This window comes from Vombatus ursinus, unplaced genomic scaffold (genome assembly GCF_900497805.2).
Source record: "Vombatus ursinus unplaced genomic scaffold, bare-nosed wombat genome assembly UNPS02014825.1, whole genome shotgun sequence".
Taxonomy (NCBI): Eukaryota; Metazoa; Chordata; class Mammalia; order Diprotodontia; family Vombatidae; genus Vombatus; species Vombatus ursinus.
Window position 1 is genome coordinate 10,086,377 of NW_020954603.1, and position 23,165 is coordinate 10,109,541.

Here is a 23,165-nt window from a genome sequence, read left to right on the forward strand (position 1 = left end):
GTAGAAAAGGGGAAATGCCACAGAGTTCAACAAAAACAAAGAAAACTAAGTCTGAACTAAAAACTGGTGAGGTTGACTTTCATTCCTGGGGAAAATTCTAAAATAGGTCATTAAGAAGAGGCTTGGTTAGTATCTAGTGAAGAAAGTGGTGATTACCAGGAACCAGGACAGCCTCATCAAGAACACGTCATAATAAACCAGCTTTATTCCCTGTTTTGGAAAGGGTTAAAAGTATTGTGGTATGATGAATAGAGAGCTGACCTGGAAGGCCTGGGTTCAAATTCTGTCTCTGACAAATGCTGGCGGTATGACCTTGGACAACTTATTTAACCCCTCCATTCTAGACTCCTCAGTAAGATCATAAATGGCAGAGAAGGTGCCAACCTGCATTGGTAGAGTGAGTTTCTTCTGATGAGAGTTCCTTGTACCAGTGAAGTATGAGGTCCACTGCCTGTCTGCATCCCTTCTAACCTGGTAGTGCTGTTGATATAGTTTACCTAGATATTAGTAAAGCATTTCAATTAATCAATGAGTATTTATTAAGCACCTACTGTGTGCTGTGTACAAAGGATGAAATAACACCAATTCACACAGGCCTTACATTCTAACGGGGGAGTGGAGAAGTACTTATGTAAATATATACAACATAAATATGAGGTAAAGAAATACATATGCAAAGCAGTTAATTTTATAAAGTACCTTACACTATTTTTGTGGAAAATATGGAGATATAGGCTAGATGATAACACAGTTGGATTCAGAACTGGTTGACTGGCCAAAGTCAAAGAGGAATCATTGATGACTCGATATGAATTTTGTGTTGGAAAAGGGCTGCTAGGTGGTGCAGTGGACAGCGCACTGGGCCTGGAGTCAGAAAGACTCATCTTCCTGAGTTCAAATCCTGCCTCAGACACTTCTCATGTGTGAGCCTGGGCAAGTCACTTTACCCTGTTTGCCTCAGTTTCCTCATCTGTAAAATGAGCTGGAGAAGGAAATGGCGAATTACTCCAGTATCTTCGCCAAGAAGACTCCAAATGGGGTCGTGAAGAGTTGGACACGATGGAACAATAATAATGAATTTAGTAGCTCCCTAGCAAAATGCCCTGAAGATCTGGGTTTGGTCCCATGTTGTTTAACATTCTAATCAATGACTTGGATAAAGACAGAGATGCATACTTATGGAATCTGCAGAGGACACAAAGCTAGGAGGAAGGAAACAAACATTTATTAAGAGTCTACTATGTACCAGACACTGGCTAAGAGCTTTACAAATTTCTCGTTTGATCCTCACAACAATCTTGGGAAATGGGTGCTATTATCCTCATTTTATAATTCGGGAAACTGAGGTAGAAAGAAGGGTTTTTGGGTTTTTTGGTTTGATTTTTGCTTTTTGGTGAGGCAATGGGGTTAAGTGACTTGACCAAGTTCACACAGCTAGTGTCAAATGTCTAAGGCCAGATTTGAATTCAGGTCCTCTTGACTCCAGGGCTGGTGCTCTACCAACTGTGCCACTTAGCTGCCCCAGAAGGTTTTTTTTTTAAATGACTTGCCCAAGGTAACACAGCTCAGTGTCTGAGCCTATCTTTGAACTCAAGTTATCCTGATTCCAGGCCCAGTGCTCTATCCACTGCCCAACCTAGCTGCCTGAATACCTAGGAAGGATAGCTAACACATCAGGTGAATCAAGGTATAAAAAGATTTTGACAAGCTAGAGCACTGGACTGAATCTACCAAGAAGAGATTCAAGAAGGTTAGAGGTAAAGTCTTAGACTAAGGCTCCAAAGCTCAGCTTCCCAAGTACAAGATGGAGGAGGCACAGTGACAGAGCTTGTCTGAGATCTGGGGATTCTAGGAAACCATAAGTGCAGCACGGTCAGCAGTATGATGAGATGTCCCTCTCCGCCCCCCAAAAAAACAGAAAATGAATATATTCTCAATCTGCATTAAGAGAGGCAAGGCATACTCCCAGGAATAAGGAGGGGACAGTTCTATGTTCTGCCTGGGTCAGACCGCACCTGGAATGCTGGGTTCTGTTCAGAGCACCAAATTTTAAGAAGGGTGGAGAGCTCCCTCTTTTTGTATCCTCGGTGCTTAGCATAGTGCCTGCCTCACAGTAGGCATTTCATAAATATTGATTTTTATTGATCGAAGTCTTAAGAGGTTCAAGGAACTGGGGATGTTGAGGCTAGAGAAGTGATGGTGGGCAGAGAGGATAGATGCGATGGCTCTCTTCAAGCATTTGTTGAACTGAGTGCAAGAGATATTAGACGTGTCCATTTGTCCCCAGAGGGGAGAATGAAAAGCATTAAGTGGAAGATAGGGGAAAATTTCAGCCTGATGTAAAGGGAAACTTTCTCTCGGTGAGAGCTATTGAAAAGTGGAATGGACTGCATCTGGAGGTAATGGATTTCCCCTCATTGGAGATCTTCAAGTGGAAGTTGGATATCACTTGGGCATGTCGTAGAGGGTATTCAAATTCTATAGTTCTGTCTCTTCAAACTCAAGATTCAATGAATTAACTAATAATAGAGTATGTAAATCACATTTTAAACAAGTCTTTCCCTCTACCTTAATTTTCATCTTTTCTTATTCATTAATATTCTGTACTAATAGTGAAATCAATGGAAAATTGAAAGAGCAATGATGATGAATTTTAAACTTGAAATCCCACCCCCAAACCCCATCCCTTGAATTTTGCTCAGTCTCCTGAGGTGGCTGGGAGGTTTTATTTTATCTAAAGCAGCAGTCTTCAAAAGGGAACCATGGGTCCCTGGGGTACATGGCTTAAACCCCAAAGGGTATATGATCCACCAGAAAATAAGAAGTGGGTCAAATCCCACACTCCCTCCAATACCCAACAGTGGGCTTATCTCTATCATACCACCCTTCAAAGTGCCGCAATCCCTCACTCCTCCCCCTGTTATGTTAGCCATGTCACGAGTGCAGTCAGTCTAACTGTGACCCAAGCGCCTTAACGGGGTAACACTCACCTCCCCCCACCACTCCCATCGCCTCCTAGCTATTGCAGACACTCTTCAGGTAACAGTGCTCTGAGGTAATGGTCAGTAAGACCCCCAAATTTTCATTTTGGGAGGTGGAAGGAGGATGAGCAGGTATTGATCTGATTATATGACTTCTGCCCTCCAAACCTGGTCCTCTTCCAATGTCCCAGCTTTCTAGCAGTCACAGTTCACTATCCTCCATATCCTCTTGCTCTCTTCAAAGTTTTTGCTGTTATTTGGTCACGTCTGACTCTGTGACCCCATTTGGGGTTTTCTTGGCAGATACTAAAGTAGTCTGTCATTTCCTTCTCCAGCTCATTTTACAAATGAGGAAACTGAGGCAACCAGGGTTAAGTGACTTGCCTAGGGTCACACAGTGAGGAAGAATAAAATTTTAAAAGAATGAAGTCCTGGTGACCAATATTTGAACTTTACCCCGGGCCCTTCATGTTAAAGTGTAGGGCTAGGTGAGTAAGATACTCTTGGGAAGGTACTATTTTAGCAAAGGACAAAAGCTGAAAAGATTGTGCTGTGTTTTAGGATAAGAGGTTAACTAAAAAGAGCTCTTACAAAATTTGTATTTTAAATACAAGTTTAATTATTAATTTCACTTTTTTTTAGAGGCAATCAGGGTTAAATGACTTGCCCAGGGTCATCCAGCTGATTTGTGTCTGAGGCAAGATTTGAACTCGGGTCTTCCTGACTCCAGGTTCCTGCACTCTATCCACTATGCCATCTGGTTGCCAACCTCCTAAATGCCAAATCTGATGGCTTTTTCTCAAGTCTCGCCCTTCTCTGCTGCCTTTGATACTACAAACTACCTTCCCTCTAATCCTGCATACGTAACTCTCCTCTCCATGTTCACGATGCGTTTATTAAAAAAAAAAAAAATCCAAAATTCTTACATCCACACATTTGAAAACAAATTGGAAAAAGAATTTTCTAATCCATTTTAAAATCTTCCAATTAAAGTTTCAAAATATTTCACCTTTATCTCACTCTTAAAATTTGTGTTTTATAATATAGAAGTTATTAATATAGTAGTATATATATATTTTATAAAATGTGTGTGTTTGTGTGTGTGTGTGTGTGTGTGTGTTAGGGGGGGCAGAAAGGAAGGGAACATTTTTTAAGCACCAATTATGTGCCACACACTATGCTGACCACTTTACACTGGATCCTCACAACCACCCTGGAAGGATAAGTGGCTATTATGATCCCCATTTTATAGTTGAGGAAACTGAGGCAGACACTGGTTAAGTGGCTTGCCCAGGACCACACAGCTAGTAAGTGTCTGTGGCTAGATTTGGATTCAGGCCTTCTTTAAACACCCAGCGTTCTCTCGATTGGGCCATCTGAATGCCGTGCTGCCATGCAGACTCAAACATTTTTTTAACTGATACAGTGTGATCAAAAACATTTGGAGATCACTGGCTTAGTGTTGTCATTTTCCTTAACTATTTATTATCTCTTACCTTCTTCTGCTGTAAATATCCCTGAGTTCCAATACATCTTTCCTGTTTTGTGCTTCACAAAATCTCCTGTATTTCATCTGCATTTCATGAACACAGCAAAACTTTATTTCGGCCAATTTTACTTTCTATTTTCTGTCCCCCCACCCCCATCAAACCAATCTCAGATATTTTTGAAGTACTCAAAATAACAAAAAGCTCAATTTAACAAATGTGTATCTTTTTTATTCATTCAACAACTGTTTATTGAGTCTACGGGTTTTATTTTAGGAATATGCCCTGCTCCAAGTCTGAACCTTCCTCGCCCTTGGAAAAAGGGCAGCTTTCTACTTCTGAAAAGTGCCTCATAGAAACTTGAGTGAAGAAATGAACAAAATCCTCATTACTACAACCTGCTGCTTACTAAAGAGGCACTCATTGGAAAAAAATGCTTTTACTTCCAATAAACAGTCAAGCAACATTATAAAAATACTACAAGTAACTCTTTATTAAATAGACATACAAATATATAATTTCACATTCAAAGTTTTTTTTTTTTTAAAAGAATTACTGCATGAGAAGAAATTAAGATCAATGAGGTGGTGGTTTCTGTAAACAATCCCCTAGAGTTTAGTCATCTGTTTGGGAACAAGACACATCACATAGGTCATGAGCCAGAGAGATTCATTTCCTTGCTCAAACAAGGAAGGTCCCTGTCTTTCTTTAGAGGTGTCATAATGAAACAAATACAAGGTAGCTACCAAGTGGGTAAAGTCTGTACCGATTGCTAACCTCCAGTAGCATCCCTAGCCATCCAGCCAATAACTCAGGATGGAATCGTCCACACTGGAATGTGAATAAATAACGGGCATGAATCTTGGTGTGGCACCTCTCCCCCTTCTGTCCTTTCCACCTGGCCCACCTCAACGTTTCTCTTGATGACCTTCTCTTCCCAAGTCAAATGCTACTGGAGTCATTCCATGTGCAGGTCCAGTGTTTTCAAAAGTAGGATAATGATGAAGGAGATGACCTGAAGGCTTTGGCTATCATTAGAAGAAAAAATTACAAAACTCAAAGGTTTTCATTATGGTCCCATGGTCCTCTAACTTGCCATTTTGAGTTACCTCGCTTAACTTCTTCACCTATTATCATCAGTTTTGGACTCTACATCTACTTCTATCCATTACTGAATAACATACCCTGAAATCCTGGCGAGAAGTACCACATAAAGGTAGCACAAAAAGAATGCATAATCATGGCACAGAGTAAAAATATTCTCAAGAAAAAGATAGCAATTGCCATGAAATGTTCCCACAAAACAGGTGTTTCCAAAACAGAAGAAAAATTGTGACAATTTTAAATTAATATCTTAAATTCAAATTTTCTTTTATTATTGATTTTAATTTTCATGAAAGGTGCCCAAGAATAATGAGGCTTCAGGCCAATTTCATCTTGGTCTTTCAACTGGAAGGTTACCTTGTAAACCAACTAAATGCTTGTATTTTCATGCCCTGTGCATTAGGCAGGAATCATTTCTATCTCTACCTGGATCTGACCAGACGAGTCATGTGACCAGTCCATGGAACCATCCACAATCTCTTCAGGGATATTTAAATCCTAGCAGTTTTCTGATAAATGGCATAAAGACAACATGGAAAACAATATACTTGTTATGAGACCAAATTTTTTCCCCCATTACCTACCAGGGTTTGGTGTCTAATCAAAAACTTAAGGGAATTACAACAAACTTATTTCCCATTAGACAATAACCACATAAATGACAAACTAAGTGTTGTAATCACTAACTCAGATCTTTGAAGAATGGATGTATCAATGCTTCCGAGGCAGTAATTCTCGTAGCTGGGTTGAGATCTAAGAGTTTATCAAGTAGGTCATAAGCTTCATCAGGAACTTGATCCCAGCCTTTCAAACTGGCTTGGTGCTTATTCATAGAAGTTTCTGAGATATTCCCGCCGTCTTTGTGAAATGAGTTCCCTGGATGCTCCACGTGGGGAGGGAGCTTCAGCTTCTGGTCAGTTCTCAATGACAGAGTTGATTCATGAGCATGGTCCTCTTGCTTTTCAACAGCCAAACTGGGCGTGCCCCGAAGCCTCTCACAGAGGGTTCTGAGATTCTGTGCTGGTACTTCTTTGCTGCATAATACTGATTTACCTGAAAGAGAAAATTGTCTCTAATTATTTGGCTATGCCAGGACCCTTTCCCCTAAAGAAAACCCGCACGCATAGCACTATTCAGGATGTTTATAAAGGAAATAAATATTGAATGGAGTTGAAAGAAGTGCATGGTAATAGGGTTGAGTTCTCTCTTTTGGGGGGCTTAAATGATGCCCAAGACTTACTAATTGTGTAACCATGGGCAAATCTTTGCTTCTTCATCTATAAAATGGAGAATGATCCCTGTAGTAAATACTTCACAGGGTTGTTGTGGGGATCAAATGTGATAATGTACATAAACTTAGAAGAACTATATAAATGTCTAATTATTATTATAAGGAACTGGAAGACAAGATCACAGAATTAGAGATTTAGAGCTGGAAGGGACCTTGGAGGACATTTAGTACAAAGCCTTTATTTTACAGTGAAGAAACTGAGGCCCAGGAAAACAGCAACCTGTACAAGGTCATATACGTAGTGTCAGATGTGGATTGTGAACCCAGGGCTTCTGACAGAAGACCCAGTACTCCTGGGCTATATTAATGAGAGGGCTTCACTAAGATCGATGACTTTTGAAAGTCTCTTTGCTTTAAATCTGGCTGTGTACACTTTCCCTACCTGACACCAGAGAACTGTCTTACAGTGGTATAGGAACCATGGTTTAGGAATCATTTCGTTATACTCTCATTAGCCATAAATGATCTCTTAAAAACAAGAAAGGAAGAGGCTTTCACTCTTATCCCTAAGTAAATATGAAATCTGATGGATACAAATAATCTCACCATGTCACGCTGACAGGCCAGCACTGTCATTTTTACATATGAAGGGCAATATTGCTATTTTAACTATCAGCAGGCCTTTGCTGCCTGTAGTAAAAGAATGCCACCCACACTCCACTCTGGACAGGCTCTCCTATCCTAGTTATTCTGTGACTGGTGGCCTTATGCTGGTTGAACTGCAATATAATTTCAAATAGAAGATCCAAGAGAATGATCAGGAGGCTTATTTTATTTCCACAAAGTCGATCTACTCAACCCAAACAAAACAAAAACACAGACTTTATCATAAACATTACTTGAACGCTTGCTAAGTCCTGTTTGCACCAGAGAACCGAGAAGTTCAGTTTCTGGATTCTGACTACCAAAATCCAAATAAGCCATGCTCAAGTGTAGAGTACTATTTACAAGTTATCTTACGCAGTACAGGATATTTCCAAAACTATTTCTGTTGCACTAAAAGCCTACTCATAACTGCAGTCATAAGATTCCGTATTTTAGGTGTGTTGAACAAAAATATATGCATTCTACATTTACTTCATAAATGACTGGCCTTAGAAAAGCAGTGGTAGTACATTTTCAAAGATGATGTAATTTTGGAGGTGGTAATAGCTCTTCATTTTATTTTCAACTTCTGAAAATTAAGATTTTACCTAAAATCACCTAAAATTGGATAAATCAGAGTATTTTCAAGAACAAAGCATATGCTATATTTTTAAGAATCATGTACTAATTTATTATTAGATAACAAATCTACTTACCAAAAGTTTTAGCAGCCTGGATAGTTTCCCTGGATCCACGAATTGTCATAATCTGAGCCAAAGCTGTCAAATCATCACTTGCTTTATAAAATGGATATCGTCCACTAAGCAAAGAGAGGAATATCACACCTGCAGACCACATGTCAATTGCTGCAAACCAAAAAGAAACCGTTACAATCACATCCATGATTTTGTCATCTGTATCCTAAACTTAAAATACAAAGACACTTAGTTCAAATGCAATATTCCATTAAAAATGATCAGTAAATATTTAAAGGCAATCTAGGGGGACTTATAGAGATCAAGTTGCATAGCTAAAAGCCAGGAGGACACCTAAATCTGTACATAAAACAAACGGCCACCTGAGCAGAGACTCACTCCCCAGAGAAATGCCATAACTATATTCCATTTTCCCAATGGAACCCACAAGTTTGATGCTTAGCAGACTGTGGTATTCCAAAAAAAGATTCAGAAGCAGACAGTTATCACTAGGAGACACTGTTTTTAACAATGTGAGGTTTTGTGTCTTTTTTAATAGCAGGAGGAACTTTGTTTCTGTTATAAAAAAAATAGTGTAGGTATTTTCAATATGGCTAAAAATGCTGTAAAAAGAGTGATTATGTTTCATTTTAATACTTCTGGTTTATGTTCCATGGATTTCTTACAAATTTCTAGTGTATCCTCTAATATATTAAATTACCATTACCCAAGTGACTCTGTGGTTAATTGGAAATAGCTTCTGCTCTCATAATCCACAGACCCAGAGTTGAAAAGATTCTTAGAGACCATCGAGGTCAACCAGAGATTGGCTTTCCTGACTTCCCCAAGGGCCACACATGAAGTAGGTGACAGAGGTGGGACTGGAATGTGGACCCTTGGACTTCAGAGCCCCACGCCCTTCCCTTGGATGGTGCTGCCCTTCACAGCCAGTGCAATCAAATGCAGGTCTGCTTTTTAATTTAGACTGAGTACTTCAGTCTGATGTTCTTGGGCCATGGACCAAAGGAACCCGAATAGCTTCATATGTGCCCAAGTATTTGGCTCTCTCTTTAAGATTCATGGTTCATGGTTAGTGATTCCTTCAAGAATATTTTCAGTGTTGGGGGCGGCTAGGTGGCACAGTGGACACAGCACCGGCCCTGGAGTCAGGAGGACCTGAGTTCAAACCTGGCCTCAGACACATGATATTCACTGGCTGTGTGATTTTGGGCAAGTCACTTAACCCCTTTGCCTCGTGCAAAAAAAAAAAAAATTTTTCAGTGTTTATCCAGCCAGATCATTTTGTCTTTGTTGTTTGCAAAATGTTGTGTCTTTGGGGCAGCCACGTGCAGCAATAGACAGAGAACAAGGCCCAGAGTCAGGAAAATGTTGAGTTCAAACCCGGCCTCAGACACTTACTATGACTCTGGGTAAGTCACTTAACCCTGTTTGTCTCAGTTTTTTCACCTGCAAAATAGGATAAAAGCAGTGCCTACCTCCTAGGGGTGGGAAGATCAAATGAGGTATCTGTAAAATGCTTATTAGCACAGTGCCTGGCACATAGTAAGCATCACGTAAATGTTTAAAAAATACCACCACCACCACCACAGTGGTCTTCAGAATGGACCCAACACAAGTTTCCTGCAATGCAGGATCAAAGAAACTAATGTGCAACAAAGTGCTTTTCAAACCTTAACTATTAGTTATTTTATTAGTTATCTATAGTAGTCGTTTGGAGGCATCATGATTTAGTGGGTTCAAATCCTGCTTCAGACCCTTCCTAGCTGTGTGACCCTGGACAAGTCACCAACCGCTGTGTGTCTCAGACAAGGCAGGACTCCAGGCCCTCTCAAAGGTCCCTTGTACCTCTAAATCTACAATGGCAAGAATCTCGCAGCAGGATCTCACTGGACATCTCCCAAGCTGACCCATAGTGCATAAGGAAGCCCCTGAGTGACGGCAGAAGGTTGAGGCAGAAGACCCGGGTTGGAGGTTCAGCTCCAATGCCACTGATGGTGACCTTGGTATCCCTTATGTTTCTTTATCAAAAAAATTGGGGTTATACTTGAACAACCTGACTTGCAAAATCAATGCATGAAGTGTTTTCTAAAGCCTAAAGCAATACATTAATGCAAGCCATTCATTTATTTATAGCCATTTTTCCTATGGTAAAGTTTAATAATCTTTCTTATCTGGGTTACCATCTAAATGTCTATCTTGGGTTCTTAGAAGGGAATCAGAAACAAATCAAATAGCATACTGTTTCTTCTGAACCTTCTATTACATGGTGTATTTTTAAAACTACACCAAGATTTGCAACAAAACAACAAAATGAACCAGAGTCAGACCTGCATATTTTTCAAAACTACCAATCAGAAGAAAACCTGAACAGTCTCTGAACCAAAATTTCACTTGATTTGAATCCTGGCTACAGATGTATTAACTTTGTAATGTGAGGGCCAACTGTCCCTCTCATTGCAATCAATCTGTCAACAATATATTTTGTGAATTCTAATACAATGATGAAGAAAAATGTTATATTAAGTACACAGTATTTTTTCTTCAGAGATAATTCATGCCAACAGAACTACTTATGTAACTTAACTGAAAAGCAAAAGGGGTCAAATCCTAGACCATGAAATGATTCCAGTATTAAAAAAGAACCCAAGTAGACAGTAACAAATGTGGTGGACAGGTGTTTGATTCACAATGTTACGCACCCGTAGTCTGATTGGGACACTTGGTCAAGACCTCCGGTGCTCTGAATCCTGGAGTACCAGCTCGGGGAGCAACTTGCTGCCGTCTGGTAACAGAAAAAGACACACTTCCAAATTAAGATTTTTGCAGTCTTAACTCCTACTTGTTATCTATTACTGTGCTATCTGTTTTCGGATCAAAGCAGGCAGAACCACATGTACTCTTTAATCTGTGAGGAAAAACTAATTCTGGTTATGAAACGCTTAAGAGCTCATTAATTAAGGTGAACACCACCAATTTATAATTTTTGATGATTTGACCCAAACCAAGTCAATATAGCTAGTGTACAATAGGTGAACAAGTGGCCTAATTCAATACAGTTAAGAAAGCTAGAGGAAGGAGGGGCAGCTGGGTGGTACAGTGGATATAGCACTGTCCCAGGACCCAGGAAGACCCGAGTTAAAAGCCGGCCTCAGACACTTGACACTTATTAACTGTGTGACCCTGAGCAAGTCACTTAACCCCATTGTCTAGCAAAAACAAACAAAAAAAAAAACAAAAAAAAAGAGAGAAGAAAGCTAGAGGAAGGAAACGTTAGTCTACTTAAGAAAACAAACTCAAGGAATTCTAACCCAAGCCCTATGTAGTCCATAAAGAATTAACTCACCAACCTATCCCTTGGTGATTTGTTCTAAAATTCTGTTGTATTTCTAATCTGTATTACAGCATTTTGTACATATAACTGGTTTCATATGGTTTGTGGATATTTTTTCTCTTTCTTGTGTACATGATAAGCAAAATGGGGATAGAAGTTATTGCTTAATTACCATAGTATGTCTTCCTTCTGCCCAGTACATAGTGGGCAATTAACAAATATTTGCTGAAAATCATAAAATGAAACATTTGATTTTTTGTGGTATAATTTGTACTGATTTTTAACTAAATCAAAGCAATCAATTCCTTATCATCCAATTTGCAGACTGTTCAGGACTTTTATTTCTCTTTCCCCTGCTGCTAGCTTCCTGCTTTCCTGTTTATTATCATTCTGCTAGAAAATGGGTAGAAAAAAATGAGAAAGAAATGAAGCTCAAATTAATCCATTTTGTTTCTTGTAAAATTCAAATGAGATTCTGTAATTATAGATTTAAATTATCCATTCTTGCTCTGGTTTCCATTTCAAGAAAGGTAGAGTTTTACTATTTGTGGTGAAAACAAAATAACAGTGAAAAGAATATATAGAAATACAACAGCAATATAGGTTTTCAATAAATATTTTGAGAAAAATTGAAATGGATTGTTTTCATAGTCCTCAAATAAGTGAAAGAAAAGATCTAGTTTTAGTTCAACTTAACAAATATTGATTAAATGCTTGAAAGACACTCTCCTAAATGCTAGGGACCCAAAACCAACAATAAAACAGTCTCTGCTCTCAGAGAACTTACATTCTAACTGTGGAAACACAACATACACAAATAAGAATAACAAAAAGCAATGAAAGTGGGGAAAACCTCTAATAAGTGGCGCAGAGACAGGGAATACTTCATGGAGGAGTTGGTAACTGAGTTGAACATTAAAAGAAGCCAGGAATTCTGAGAGGTAAGATATTCCCAGTGTGGGGGATGGCCTCTGTTAACATATGGAAGTCAGAAATGAAATGTCTTTTTTTTCCAAGTTCAGAGGAGAGCTAGCAATGTAGAGTTTATAAAAGGGAGAAGTAACACTGGAAAGTTAGGATAGCTAATGACTAGTCGCCACATGCTTCCCTTACTACTACCCTCAGGAGGTCAGAAAAAAACCAAAAAGCCTCTAGCATATTGGATGGAGCTCCTTTTGGAGCACATGGACAAGAATCATATAGGATGAGGAAGTATGAAAGGGCTGCAGTTAGCATTGTCGGTGCAAATACCCACACAGATGAGAGCACAGAGCCATGGTAGTAGGAGTCTGCTATGTTTAGGGTAGTGCAGATAAAAGTTCCCTAAGCAATTTATAGTCTAGTAGGCAAGTAAGGCATGTTCACTTCTCTAGTTATTTCCTAGATACAAGGTATGAACCCATAGGATCTTAGAGATGAGAAAGACCTTAGATAGTATTAAATCATTTTACAGATAAGGAAATTGTTAGAGCCTAATGTTCCTTCCATGATTGTATGTCATAAAAAAGATTCAAAATGCTTTCAGAGTTCAAAAATATGTGAAATCACTTCTGATTAGGCTGATCTAAATGAAAGATGAGACATCTGAGCTGTGTCTTAAAAGGATATATAGGATTGAGAGGCAGAAATGAAAATGGGGCCAGAACATTCTAGGTGTCCAAACGGTCTGCCAATTACTGCGACCTTAATACTCGCAGAGGTTGAAAAAACTGAAGGTGTGCTTGGGTAGTAGTGAGTAAACCAATTTAGTTAGAACACAGAAAGGTAGGCTGGGATCAGATAATGCAGAGTTACGGTATGAATTTTTTTGTTAGGCAATATGAAACCATTGGAGTAACAGAATTAAAAGGGTATTTTAGAAAGATTATAAGTACAAGCAAATGACAACAAATCACAAATGAGGACTAGCACGGGAAAAGCAGTATACAAGTTCACATTTATGGCAGATTTATAGGAGGATGTGATTAAGAGGTCACACAAGATGGGCACACTTGGGCTGTGATCTTCACTAGAGGGAGGACTGTCTACATCAATTAGATCAGAGATCCACTGAAATAACCAAGTATATGAGAGGAAATGGAAAGAGTCAAGACTGGAGAGCAGGAATCCAGTTACTATGACTGCTGCTAATACTAACTTATATTTACATGGCATTTTCAAGTTTAGGAAATACTTTCTTAACACTAACTGTGAGAAGCAAGTAGTTAGGAAAATACTACGAAAGTCCACAGAGGAAAGAATAAGGGCCTACATGAGGGTCATGGCAGGTAAAAGAGAGGGAAGAACAGGGAAGCTCCCAGTGAGAAAAGGGAGGAGGGAGTCAAAGACAAACAAGATAACATCCCAGTCAGTCTAGTCTGCTATCATCTACCTGCTGGGCTGTAGTCCCACATTCTGAATGCCCTGCTGTCCATCTCCACCTCGCTGTTCCATGAGCACTCTGAGCCCATCTAACCCACCCCTGCCCTACCCTGAGGAGCACCTGCCCTCTCCAAAGCTGTGAATCCTCCCCATGGCCTCTCAGCAGGATGTAACACTGATGACCATCCCCTTCCTGGAAACTCCTTCCTTTGGCCTGTAGTAGTGCTCTCTCCTAGTTCCCCTCTCACCTTTCTGACTGTGCTTTTTCAGCCCCCTTTTTTCAGGCCCATTTTCAGCTGGTTCTTCATTAATCTCCTGCTCCCCAAAGCTCTGTCTGATCCCTATTCTCTTAACTCTAGAGCCAACAGAATTGGGATGAACCTCAGAAAGGGAACTGCCTCTATCGCCCTCAACAAGCAGTTGTCCACTAGAAAGTGTCTAGGAAAGATACCGTGCCTAGCACATGATGAGCACTGAAGAAATGCATGTTGACCAAAAGGGAACTCGTTATTTTTCAAGGCAACTCATTCCATTTTTGTTGGGTGGGAACCTTACGTTAAAATTTAAGGAACTTAATTAAGTGTCAAGCTGCATTTGTATGTATTGGGAAAGAACTGTAGTGAGGTATTAGGCTAACAATAGGGATCTGCTAATTTGCAAACGTCAGTATACCCCTTCTGGGATGGATCTGTTCTTATGAAAATGACCAGTGCTAATCAGGACTGGAGATAGATCAGTCAACTACAGCATGAGCATGAGCACAGAGCCAAGGGAATTTCACAACCTGAACTGTCAACACTTCCTCACTTGGTGATCTCATCAGTATCCATGGGTATCATTATCATCCCTATGCAGCTGGACTCCCATGCCCATATATCTAGTGTAAATTTATCTCTCAAACTCCAATCATGCTGGTCATTTCCCCCAGATACCCTGTCAACATTAGAAACTCATTTTCCTACGATCCTCTTCAGCTAAACTCTCTGATTTGTCTGGTCCTTAAGGCCTTCCACAATTTAGCTCCAGTCTCTTTTCCAAACTTATTTTACCTTATGACCCTTCACATAATCTGCAAGGTAGCCAAAATGGACTACTGGATGTTCCCCCCACCCCTTATGTTTCACCTCCTAGATCCAAAGCATTCAAGAAGATCCCTGCCCCTCCAACCTGAAGGCTTTCCTCTGCAGTCCTGCTCCTCCTTCAATACACACCTCAGGTGTTCCCTCCTCTGCAAAGTCGTCCCTCATCTGCCCCCATTCCAGGTGGAGTGCACACTCCCTGTTGAATTTCTAATTACATACTTTTAAAAATGTATGGACATGACGCATTTCTCCTCTCCAATAGAATGGAATCCTTTAGAGTAGTTATCACCAATGCGGAGCTCTAAAGCAGAGGTGTCAAACTGGCTCCAACCAGATTCAAATGTAATTGGGAAATGTTTAGTAAAATAAGTAAAAACACAATATCACATGGATAATGTTAATTTGTGTTTTCTAAGTCAATATGCAGCAGGCAGGGATCTCTTTCTACTGCTGTAAGAAACCTGAGGAAACATTCAGTCCCACACCCTCATTTTACAATGAAGAAACTGAGGCCTAAAGAGCAAGTGACTTGCCCCAAGATACAATTGAGCTGGGATTCAAACCCCAGTCTTGTGACTCCAAATTCAGCCTGGGGGGCAGCTAGGTGGCATAGTGGATAGAGCACCAGCCCTGAAATCAGGAGGACCTGAGTTCAAATCCAGCCTCAGACCAAACAGTTGACACTTACTAGCTGTGTGACCCTGGGCAAGTCACTTAACCCCAATTGCCTTAAAAAAATTTTTTTTACCAAATTCAGCCTGTATCTAACATAATTCTTCGTCCCCTACCAACCTACCACAGAAATGAGATTATCTTGGCCTTCGTTTACCTGAACATCAGCAAATGCTGTATCATATTCCCAATCTTATTTCACACCACTCTTTCTCGTATCAGTATGTGGTGGTTATTTCCCAGCCTTGTCTAGCGTGCTGCCCCTGTGAATGTGCTCAGGAGAGAGGCCCACTATCCTTTGCCATCTCTGGCTGCTCCAGTCACCTTCTGCACGACTTTCCTTGGCCCTCCTGGCTTAAAGCGCTCTCACCCACCTCACATTTCCTCAAAGACTTATCGTTTTGGACTTTAACTGTGCAATTACTCCATGGAAATCTTATCCTGTCCCACTTTTCTACCATGAGTTTTGGCGTTGTTAAAGTTTAGATGACAATTTATTTCCAAGTAACTCCACCCTCTCAGATAACTGCCTTTTCCTCCTCCCAGATTGACAGAAGGGCTCAGCTTTTCAGAGCAGCATCACCTGGTTTTAGTTATTCTGTGTGAAGGGAAGGGACAGAAATGAAAGAGGAAGGCAGAAAATCATTATGTCAGCAAATCAACTGTGAACTTCTATGGTTCCAAAAAAGCCATATTCTCCTTTCAAATATTTGCATATAACAGCAAAAACCGTTTTCCTAATAGCATACGCATGTGAAATGAACACCATATGAAAAAGGTCATCATTTGTTTGTCTTGCAAGGAATCACTCTGCTCCTGGGGCAGTGCTGGGGCAGCACTGAGGCCTCAGCACGGCCGCCTCTGCATTCCTCACTCTGCTGCCCACCGAGCCACTGCAGACAATTTCTAACCTGCCGGACGGCCAAGCAGAGATTTTACGACACTCTCCAACCACATTACCTTGAAAGGCAAACACTGCAGACTTGATCTGTTGCATAACAGTCACAGGTCAGATTAGTGGGGCAAGTGCTGGCAGTTTTCCTCGTTATGTTACTGGTCATCGTTTTTGTAGAAACCACTTTCTTTTTCGTTGCTAATTTTCTAGATGTGATATCCATCGGTTTAGGTTGCTTTATGAGCTGTAAAGAAAAGTTACATTGTTTTCTAGTTTGGGATTTTTCTAAATATTATCAAAAGTACTGGTGCCAAAATATATCTTCTAAAGTCACAACGTGGATACCAAGTCATGACTACAGGTTACGATGCCCACTCTAGTCTCATAAAAGATTTCAAGTATTTCAGTTTCGTAAAACCCATTTTTGATGATGACATGTTATTTAAATCATACTTTAAACTACCACATAACAAGCAAAGTGCCACTCGCATTTTCTTGGAGGCCTTTGTAACACTAATAGAGGAGTATAAGAAAGGGAATATTCACGTGTCTAACTCCATTTCAGAACCACAGACTGCACAAAGAGAGTGGGCTAACTTACAATGTCACTGATGTTACCATCTAGAACTAGGAGCTAGGAGCTTGGGCCGATTTTCAAAAATTTAACATTTACAACTATAACCTTTTACATTTTTAAAATGCTATTTTCCCTGTTCCATTACCAAATTTCAAGTAGACCACTTGAAAATGTAACCAGAAAAAAATGTACCATCAATCAATCAAGAGCAGCTAGTTAGTGCCCAATACAAACATGGTCTATTAAGAAAGCAGCCTCACTTTAACTGAAGCAACAGTTAATCACCAAACCATCTGAAGCACTTCACGAGTGAAATGCAAGAGAAATTTGGGGAGCTGGCAACTCGGGCCAAATGACCAAAGCAACCATCTCTGGGGCACAACAAAATTCTAACTTTTTCCCCAATTACTGACAGCAGGTTCTAAGTCCCTAAACTGTTTGTGTGTGTGACTCAGTGTTCAGCATTACTTACTTTCGCGGCAGGGCTCTCATGTGAAATGGAGCTTTGTATATTGAAATTTCTTTCTCCCAAAACAGAGCGCTGGACAGAAAGGCCTACAGATCCCTCCTACAATACCAACAAAAAAAGGACAATAAGGATTATATCTGTAATACTTTCTGCCAGCTTTCCTCTGCCATAGTTTTGAAAGAGTTAAGGGACAAACAAAAACAGCTGCAAGCAAGTCATTTTGAGGCAACAAAATACTTCTGTGAAAGAAGAGAATAGTCTGGACAAGCCATTAACCCCTGACAACACCCCAGCCCCCACGTGGACCCAAAGAAGGAGTAAAAGCCTCTGCATGGCAGTGACACTTTGCTGTGCAGCTAAAATGGAGATAGACACTGGAGAAATGTTCTTTTCTGCATTAGCTACAAGGACTGTTTTCTCTTTAAGAGAATCCTTACCCGATGTTGTTTTACGGCAAGCAGGAAAAAAAATCAAGCATTTTCTGTTTCATACAGAAAACATGTGACTTTGCACCCTAATACACGTGACCAGAATGTGGTTTATAAACCTGGGAGCTAAATCTCAAATATCATAAAATAACAAAAATAATTCACCACAAATCTTATCAAAATGCTGTCAGTTGAAGACACATACCAAAGGTAAAATAATCACCAAGTATTGTTTCAGTGTTATATCCCCCCCTGTTGGATGAAAAAAAAATACACTTTAAAAACAGTACAGTATTATCAAAAACAAACAAAAAAAGGGGTAGAACCTTGCCATCTTTTCCTTCTTTAGTCTGAATTTGTGCGTGTGAGTAGGGCCTTTTAACAGCTGTTTGAGTGGATGATTGAGATAGCGCTTTTGGTGCTGGGGCACTCACTGAAACCTTGTTTGCCATTACTATGGGAGCTTTATTTTGTGAGCAACTTTCCTGTTGGGCTTCCGACTGGACCAGTTTGAGTAGCTCTACTTTTGTGTCACGGGTTCCTTGGGCCAAGCCAAAGTCTACTAAGGCATACCTACGAAAAAGAATTGGGCAAACAGGTCAGCTTTGCGACGGCTTTAACAATGGAAGTGTCAGTAGTAATACGAACTAATCAATGTTCAACAAACCATACCCATAAAGAATCAAGCCACTATCAAGTAATCAATACCTGGTCATATTTCCCTTCCTGAAAAAAGAGGGAAAAAAGTCTTCCCTAGCAATATCGCGTTAAGAATTCTATCATAAGACACGACAGAAACCTTTGCTAAGATGGGCTCCAGGAGCGTGCTCTTCCACCTGTCTTTCTCAATTTCAAACCTGGGAGTGAAAGCACAAAAGGGGCAGTGTGATCCTTTGTTTCCTGATACTAACAGCAGAATCATAGGGTTTCTAGCTTGCTGCCATACCAGAAACTTTCCACGTTAACAAGCTTAAAAAATATTCAGTCTAAAATTACACAAAAAGCTAAATCTGATTCTGATTAAAGAAAGTAGAACAGCAAAAAATAAGTCAGATGTATGCAAAAATCACAAATGAGAAATGTTCTAGCCTTGCTGTCATAAACAATGTGTTATGATAATCACATACATTTATCAACACACAGAAACATGTGCAGATTGTAACATACGCACACCCAGCCAAAGTCAGCATCAATAAAATAAACAAAAAATAAGCCCCAAGTTGAAACTCTTGCCAATCTAATAATGCATTATTTACCATTAAATCCAGTTTTGAACACTGGAGTTGTTTCTTCTTAAATTGTTTTTTATTGCTTTGAGGATAACAGATAATTCCCTTTATAGATACAAACTGTTTCACTGCAACAACTTTGTTTTCTCGTTAAGTTTTCAACAAGCATTTTCAAAGGCAACATGTCTCCACTACTTTTACAGAGCTTCTTTACCTAGAAGGTCAGAGCCCACCACATGGGACATCCTGACAAACATTTGTGCATCATCTGGTCACTTTACACACTCACTTTTTAAGACGCCTGTTATATAAGAAGTTGCTGGGCTTGACGTCTCGATGGACAATCCCAAACTGATGAATGCGTCTCAAAGCTTTAAAAAGATTAAACATATATTCTCGAACCTCTTGAAAGGAAAGAGAATTCAAAATTTCCTGAAACACAGGTTTTAAGAAATATAATTAAATGATTATTCTCCATTTAAAAATCAAATTGTTTAAACATAAGGAACCCTAAGACTCACCAAAAAGGATTCATGTTCCAGATATGGCATTGCAATAACTACATGATCATTTTTTCTAAAGCAATACTTAACTCCCATGACATTATCTTGCCCCCTAGAGGAAAAATACAAAGAAAAATCAGAATGCTGTATAATCTTGTTGGATGTTTAGAAATAGAATTTTTTAAAGCATAAATTATGGTTAAAGACTAACTTGAAATAATAAGTACAATGTATTAGGCAATGCAAGGTTACCTGACATTCAACTTTTATCAATAAAGATCTGGCCAAGGTTGGGATTTAATGGAACCGTTACCCTCTTAAAACCAAGGTGCTGTGTCCATGTCTCTCTTAACAAGTCAATTATTCATAACTTCAACTGACCCCACTATGCTTTCTTCCTCGCTTCAGCTTTCCAATTCCCATCCTCAACTAGCAGCTTATAGTAAATCATAGGGCCTAGCCCTGTGTGAGGAAACGCTCCCTCCTGAGGCAGGGCAGTGCCTTCTTTTCGATGCAAGGCTCAGAAAGTTGCTCAAGGAACCAGGAGGTGACACAACTTGGCTAGGGTCCCACAGGCAGCACTTATCAGCTGGAACTCGAACCCAGGTCTTCCTCACTGAAGGACAGTTCCGTATGCCCCAAAGCCTCTCATAGTAAACCATACCATAAAAATAATTTTTTTTTCTTTTGGAAATAACTGTATGAAAGATACAAGCTAACAAAGCTATTGAAAATAAATTACAAAATCCAAATACTTGCATTTAAAAGACTATCAACTCAAGTATAATATTTTAAAACCTAGATTCTCAAGGCTCACTTGTTCACCGTGCACACAGCACTGTGACAGACACACTTGGGACTGGGAAAGAAAGATCAGTCTCAGAGAACTTCCCACCTAATAGGGAGAGAAGCTATGTGGAGAAGACCTACTAAAGGTTGAGGGATCAGTGTAGACAAGCTAGGCAGTACTTGGCCACTCTGAGCACATCAGTTCTGGGAGAGTAACAGAAATGAAGCCAGAATGTGGACATTAAGGAGGGAAATGATGGAAAAGAAACAGAGGCAGTCACAACTGCTAATTCAATTAAGGCAGTAAGAGGCTAGAAATTGCCTGGACATGGTCAGAATACATCTAGAGTGTCGTGCGTACTTCAAGGCATATTTTAGGTCCCAAAGCACTATTCAGAGCCCTCATTTTCAGATGAAGGTCACCCTGTTGGTGTATCAGCTCTGAGAAGTCCTATCAAACTGAAAAGGCTTCAAGGTTGGACCCAGTGACTGATGTATGCCGACTGTCTGAGGACACACCTAGATAACCTCAGAGGCTTACTGCTATGTCGTCTATCAGGTGATGAGTTTTGGGGGGCATGATAACTTCTAAAGGCTGCTGCTGCATTATGGGGAAACTATAATCCACGGCGGTGGAGGGTACACCTAGACTGCTGAATCATGCATCCTGTCTGTCCTGGCGAGTTGGAATGTCACCCAGAAGAGGGCAACTAGGATGTTACGAGGAGGACTGGCAACCACGCTATGTAAAGATCAGTTAAAGAGCTGGAATAGATAATTAAAGTAGAAGAGACTAGATCAAGTCAAGAAGCATTTATTAAGTACCTACTATGTGTCAGACAATGTGCTGAACACCTGGGATACAAAGAAAGGCAGAAACAGTCCCTGCCCTCAAGGAGCTCACAATATAATGGGAGAGACAATATGCAAATAACTAGGCACCTACAAGAAATATACGGAACAAAAAGAAGGTAATCTCAGAGGCTTCTCCTCTGCACCAGCAGCTGATCACTGTCTTCAAGTATTTAAAGAACTATGTCATGGAGCTAGACATGTTCTGCTTGGTCTCAAAGGGCAGAACCTGGGGCGACAGAAGCACACTGAGGCTCAGCAGAAGGGAAAACTTGCTAATAATGAAAACCATGCTAACATGGCATGAGGCTTCCTGGGCTGCTGTCTCAACAACAGTCTCCCAACAGAGGGCGGCTGACAATCTGTCAAGAATGCCGTGGAAGAAAATCCTATTCAGAGAGAGGTTGAACTACCCAGTCTCTGAGGTCCTCGGAGGAAAGGTTTCAAAGAGAAGGGATGAGCTGGAGAGATAGAGAGGGAGAATCTTTTTTTTTTCTTTTAAAGGAGAGAGATTTGTACGGGCGGGAGAAAAAGACAGTGAAGATACTGGCCCAAATATTCACTACCGGACAACAGTAGGACTTGAGGTTAGAAACATGGGCTGAGGTCAGAATATGGGTACATCTGAATGTAGACTTTCATCCTACAGACAATGGAAAGTCAATGAATGTTTTCCAGCCAGGGGATACCCGAGTGAAAGTATGCTCTAGCAAAGTTAATTTGGTGGTAATATGTGCAATGAACTGGAGAACAAAAATACTGGGGGCAGGAAGGCCAGTTACAAAGGAATTTGGGTGTAAAGTAAAGAGGGTTAGGGATACAGTGGAAATGAAAAGAAAGCTGTGCTTCGGAAAGAGGAAGAGCCACAACCTCATTCATAAATCAAATACTGAAAGTAGAGAGGAGACTCAAAGATGACTTCTCCTGCTTTATCCTGGATGACTTGGGGAATAGTGTTGTGAATGAAAGAAAAGTCAGGAAAGGATACCAATTTGAAGATGAAAAGATTTTTAGTTCAGTGTCAGATATGGTGAGTTTAAAGTGTTAGAAGGCTATCCCATGGAAATATCCACTGGACAGTTGGGAGATACTGGATGAGAGGTCAGGGCTGAAGACACAGATTTGCACAGAGTTTTGATAATTAAATTATGAGAACAGGTCCTCTATGGCAGAGTGCCTTTATGGATATCTTTCATTAAGGGGCAAGAAAAAGAAGAGCAATCAAAAGAAGACTGGCAGGAGAAATGGGAAAACTAAGACACTGCAACACTGAAGCCATGGGAAGAATTACCAGAAGGATCCAGTGATTAACAATGTTGAAAGAAGTAGAAGCGTCATGGAGAATGACAGCTGAAAAAAAGACTTGGCCAGAAAGCTGCTCTGGATGTGACTTTTGAGAAGAGGATCAGTACAGCGGCAAGGCTGAAAGCCAGGACACACACAGAAGGAGAAGTGTAATAAAGAAACAGACGCAGGGGATTTAAGTCACTAATTCAAGAAACGATGTTAAGAAAGTGGATGTCAGGATCAAACAAATACTGTTTCATGATAAGAAGATCCATACATGTTTGAAAGGGTGAGGGGAGAGACTAAAGTATGCTAGGAAAGGAAGGAGAGAGACTTGAAGCACAGGCAACTATGAGGTCAGGTGAAGAGAAAGATCTGGCAGACAGCCCATTTCCTACGGCAAAGGTGGAGGCAAAACGATCCACTAGAAGTAAATAAGAATTTAGAGTTATGATTTCATCATTTTAAAATAATGTATGATTTATTAATTCTAGCTTCAAGGGAAAAAAAGGTCAGTGACCATTAA

The 23,165-nt window shown here is 40.1% G+C and overlaps 1 protein-coding gene across 5 annotated transcripts in view; it reads right to left on the reverse strand.

Moving 5' to 3' along the window:
- Nucleotides 1-4,752: 4,752 nt before the first annotated feature.
- CDC7 (cell division cycle 7) overlaps nucleotides 4,753-23,165 on the reverse strand; it is a 28,430-nt gene continuing 10,017 nt past the window's right edge. For 3 of the 5 annotated variants that reach the window (XM_027838216.1, XM_027838217.1, XM_027838218.1), the window contains 8 exons: nucleotides 19,730-19,823; nucleotides 19,498-19,640; nucleotides 18,306-18,552; nucleotides 17,555-17,650; nucleotides 16,571-16,749; nucleotides 10,864-10,946; nucleotides 8,165-8,314; nucleotides 4,753-6,625 (listed from right to left, as the gene is read on the reverse strand). In XM_027838216.1, coding sequence (XP_027694017.1) covers nucleotides 6,255-6,625; nucleotides 8,165-8,314; nucleotides 10,864-10,946; nucleotides 16,571-16,749; nucleotides 17,555-17,650; nucleotides 18,306-18,552; nucleotides 19,498-19,640; nucleotides 19,730-19,823 — 1,363 coding nt within the window. In that variant the 3' untranslated portion in view covers nucleotides 4,753-6,254. The remainder of the gene's footprint in view (nucleotides 6,626-8,164; nucleotides 8,315-10,863; nucleotides 10,947-16,570; nucleotides 16,750-17,554; nucleotides 17,651-18,305; nucleotides 18,553-19,497; nucleotides 19,641-19,729; nucleotides 19,824-23,165) is intronic. The other 2 variants (XM_027838220.1, XM_027838219.1) reach the window with 2 other exon arrangements.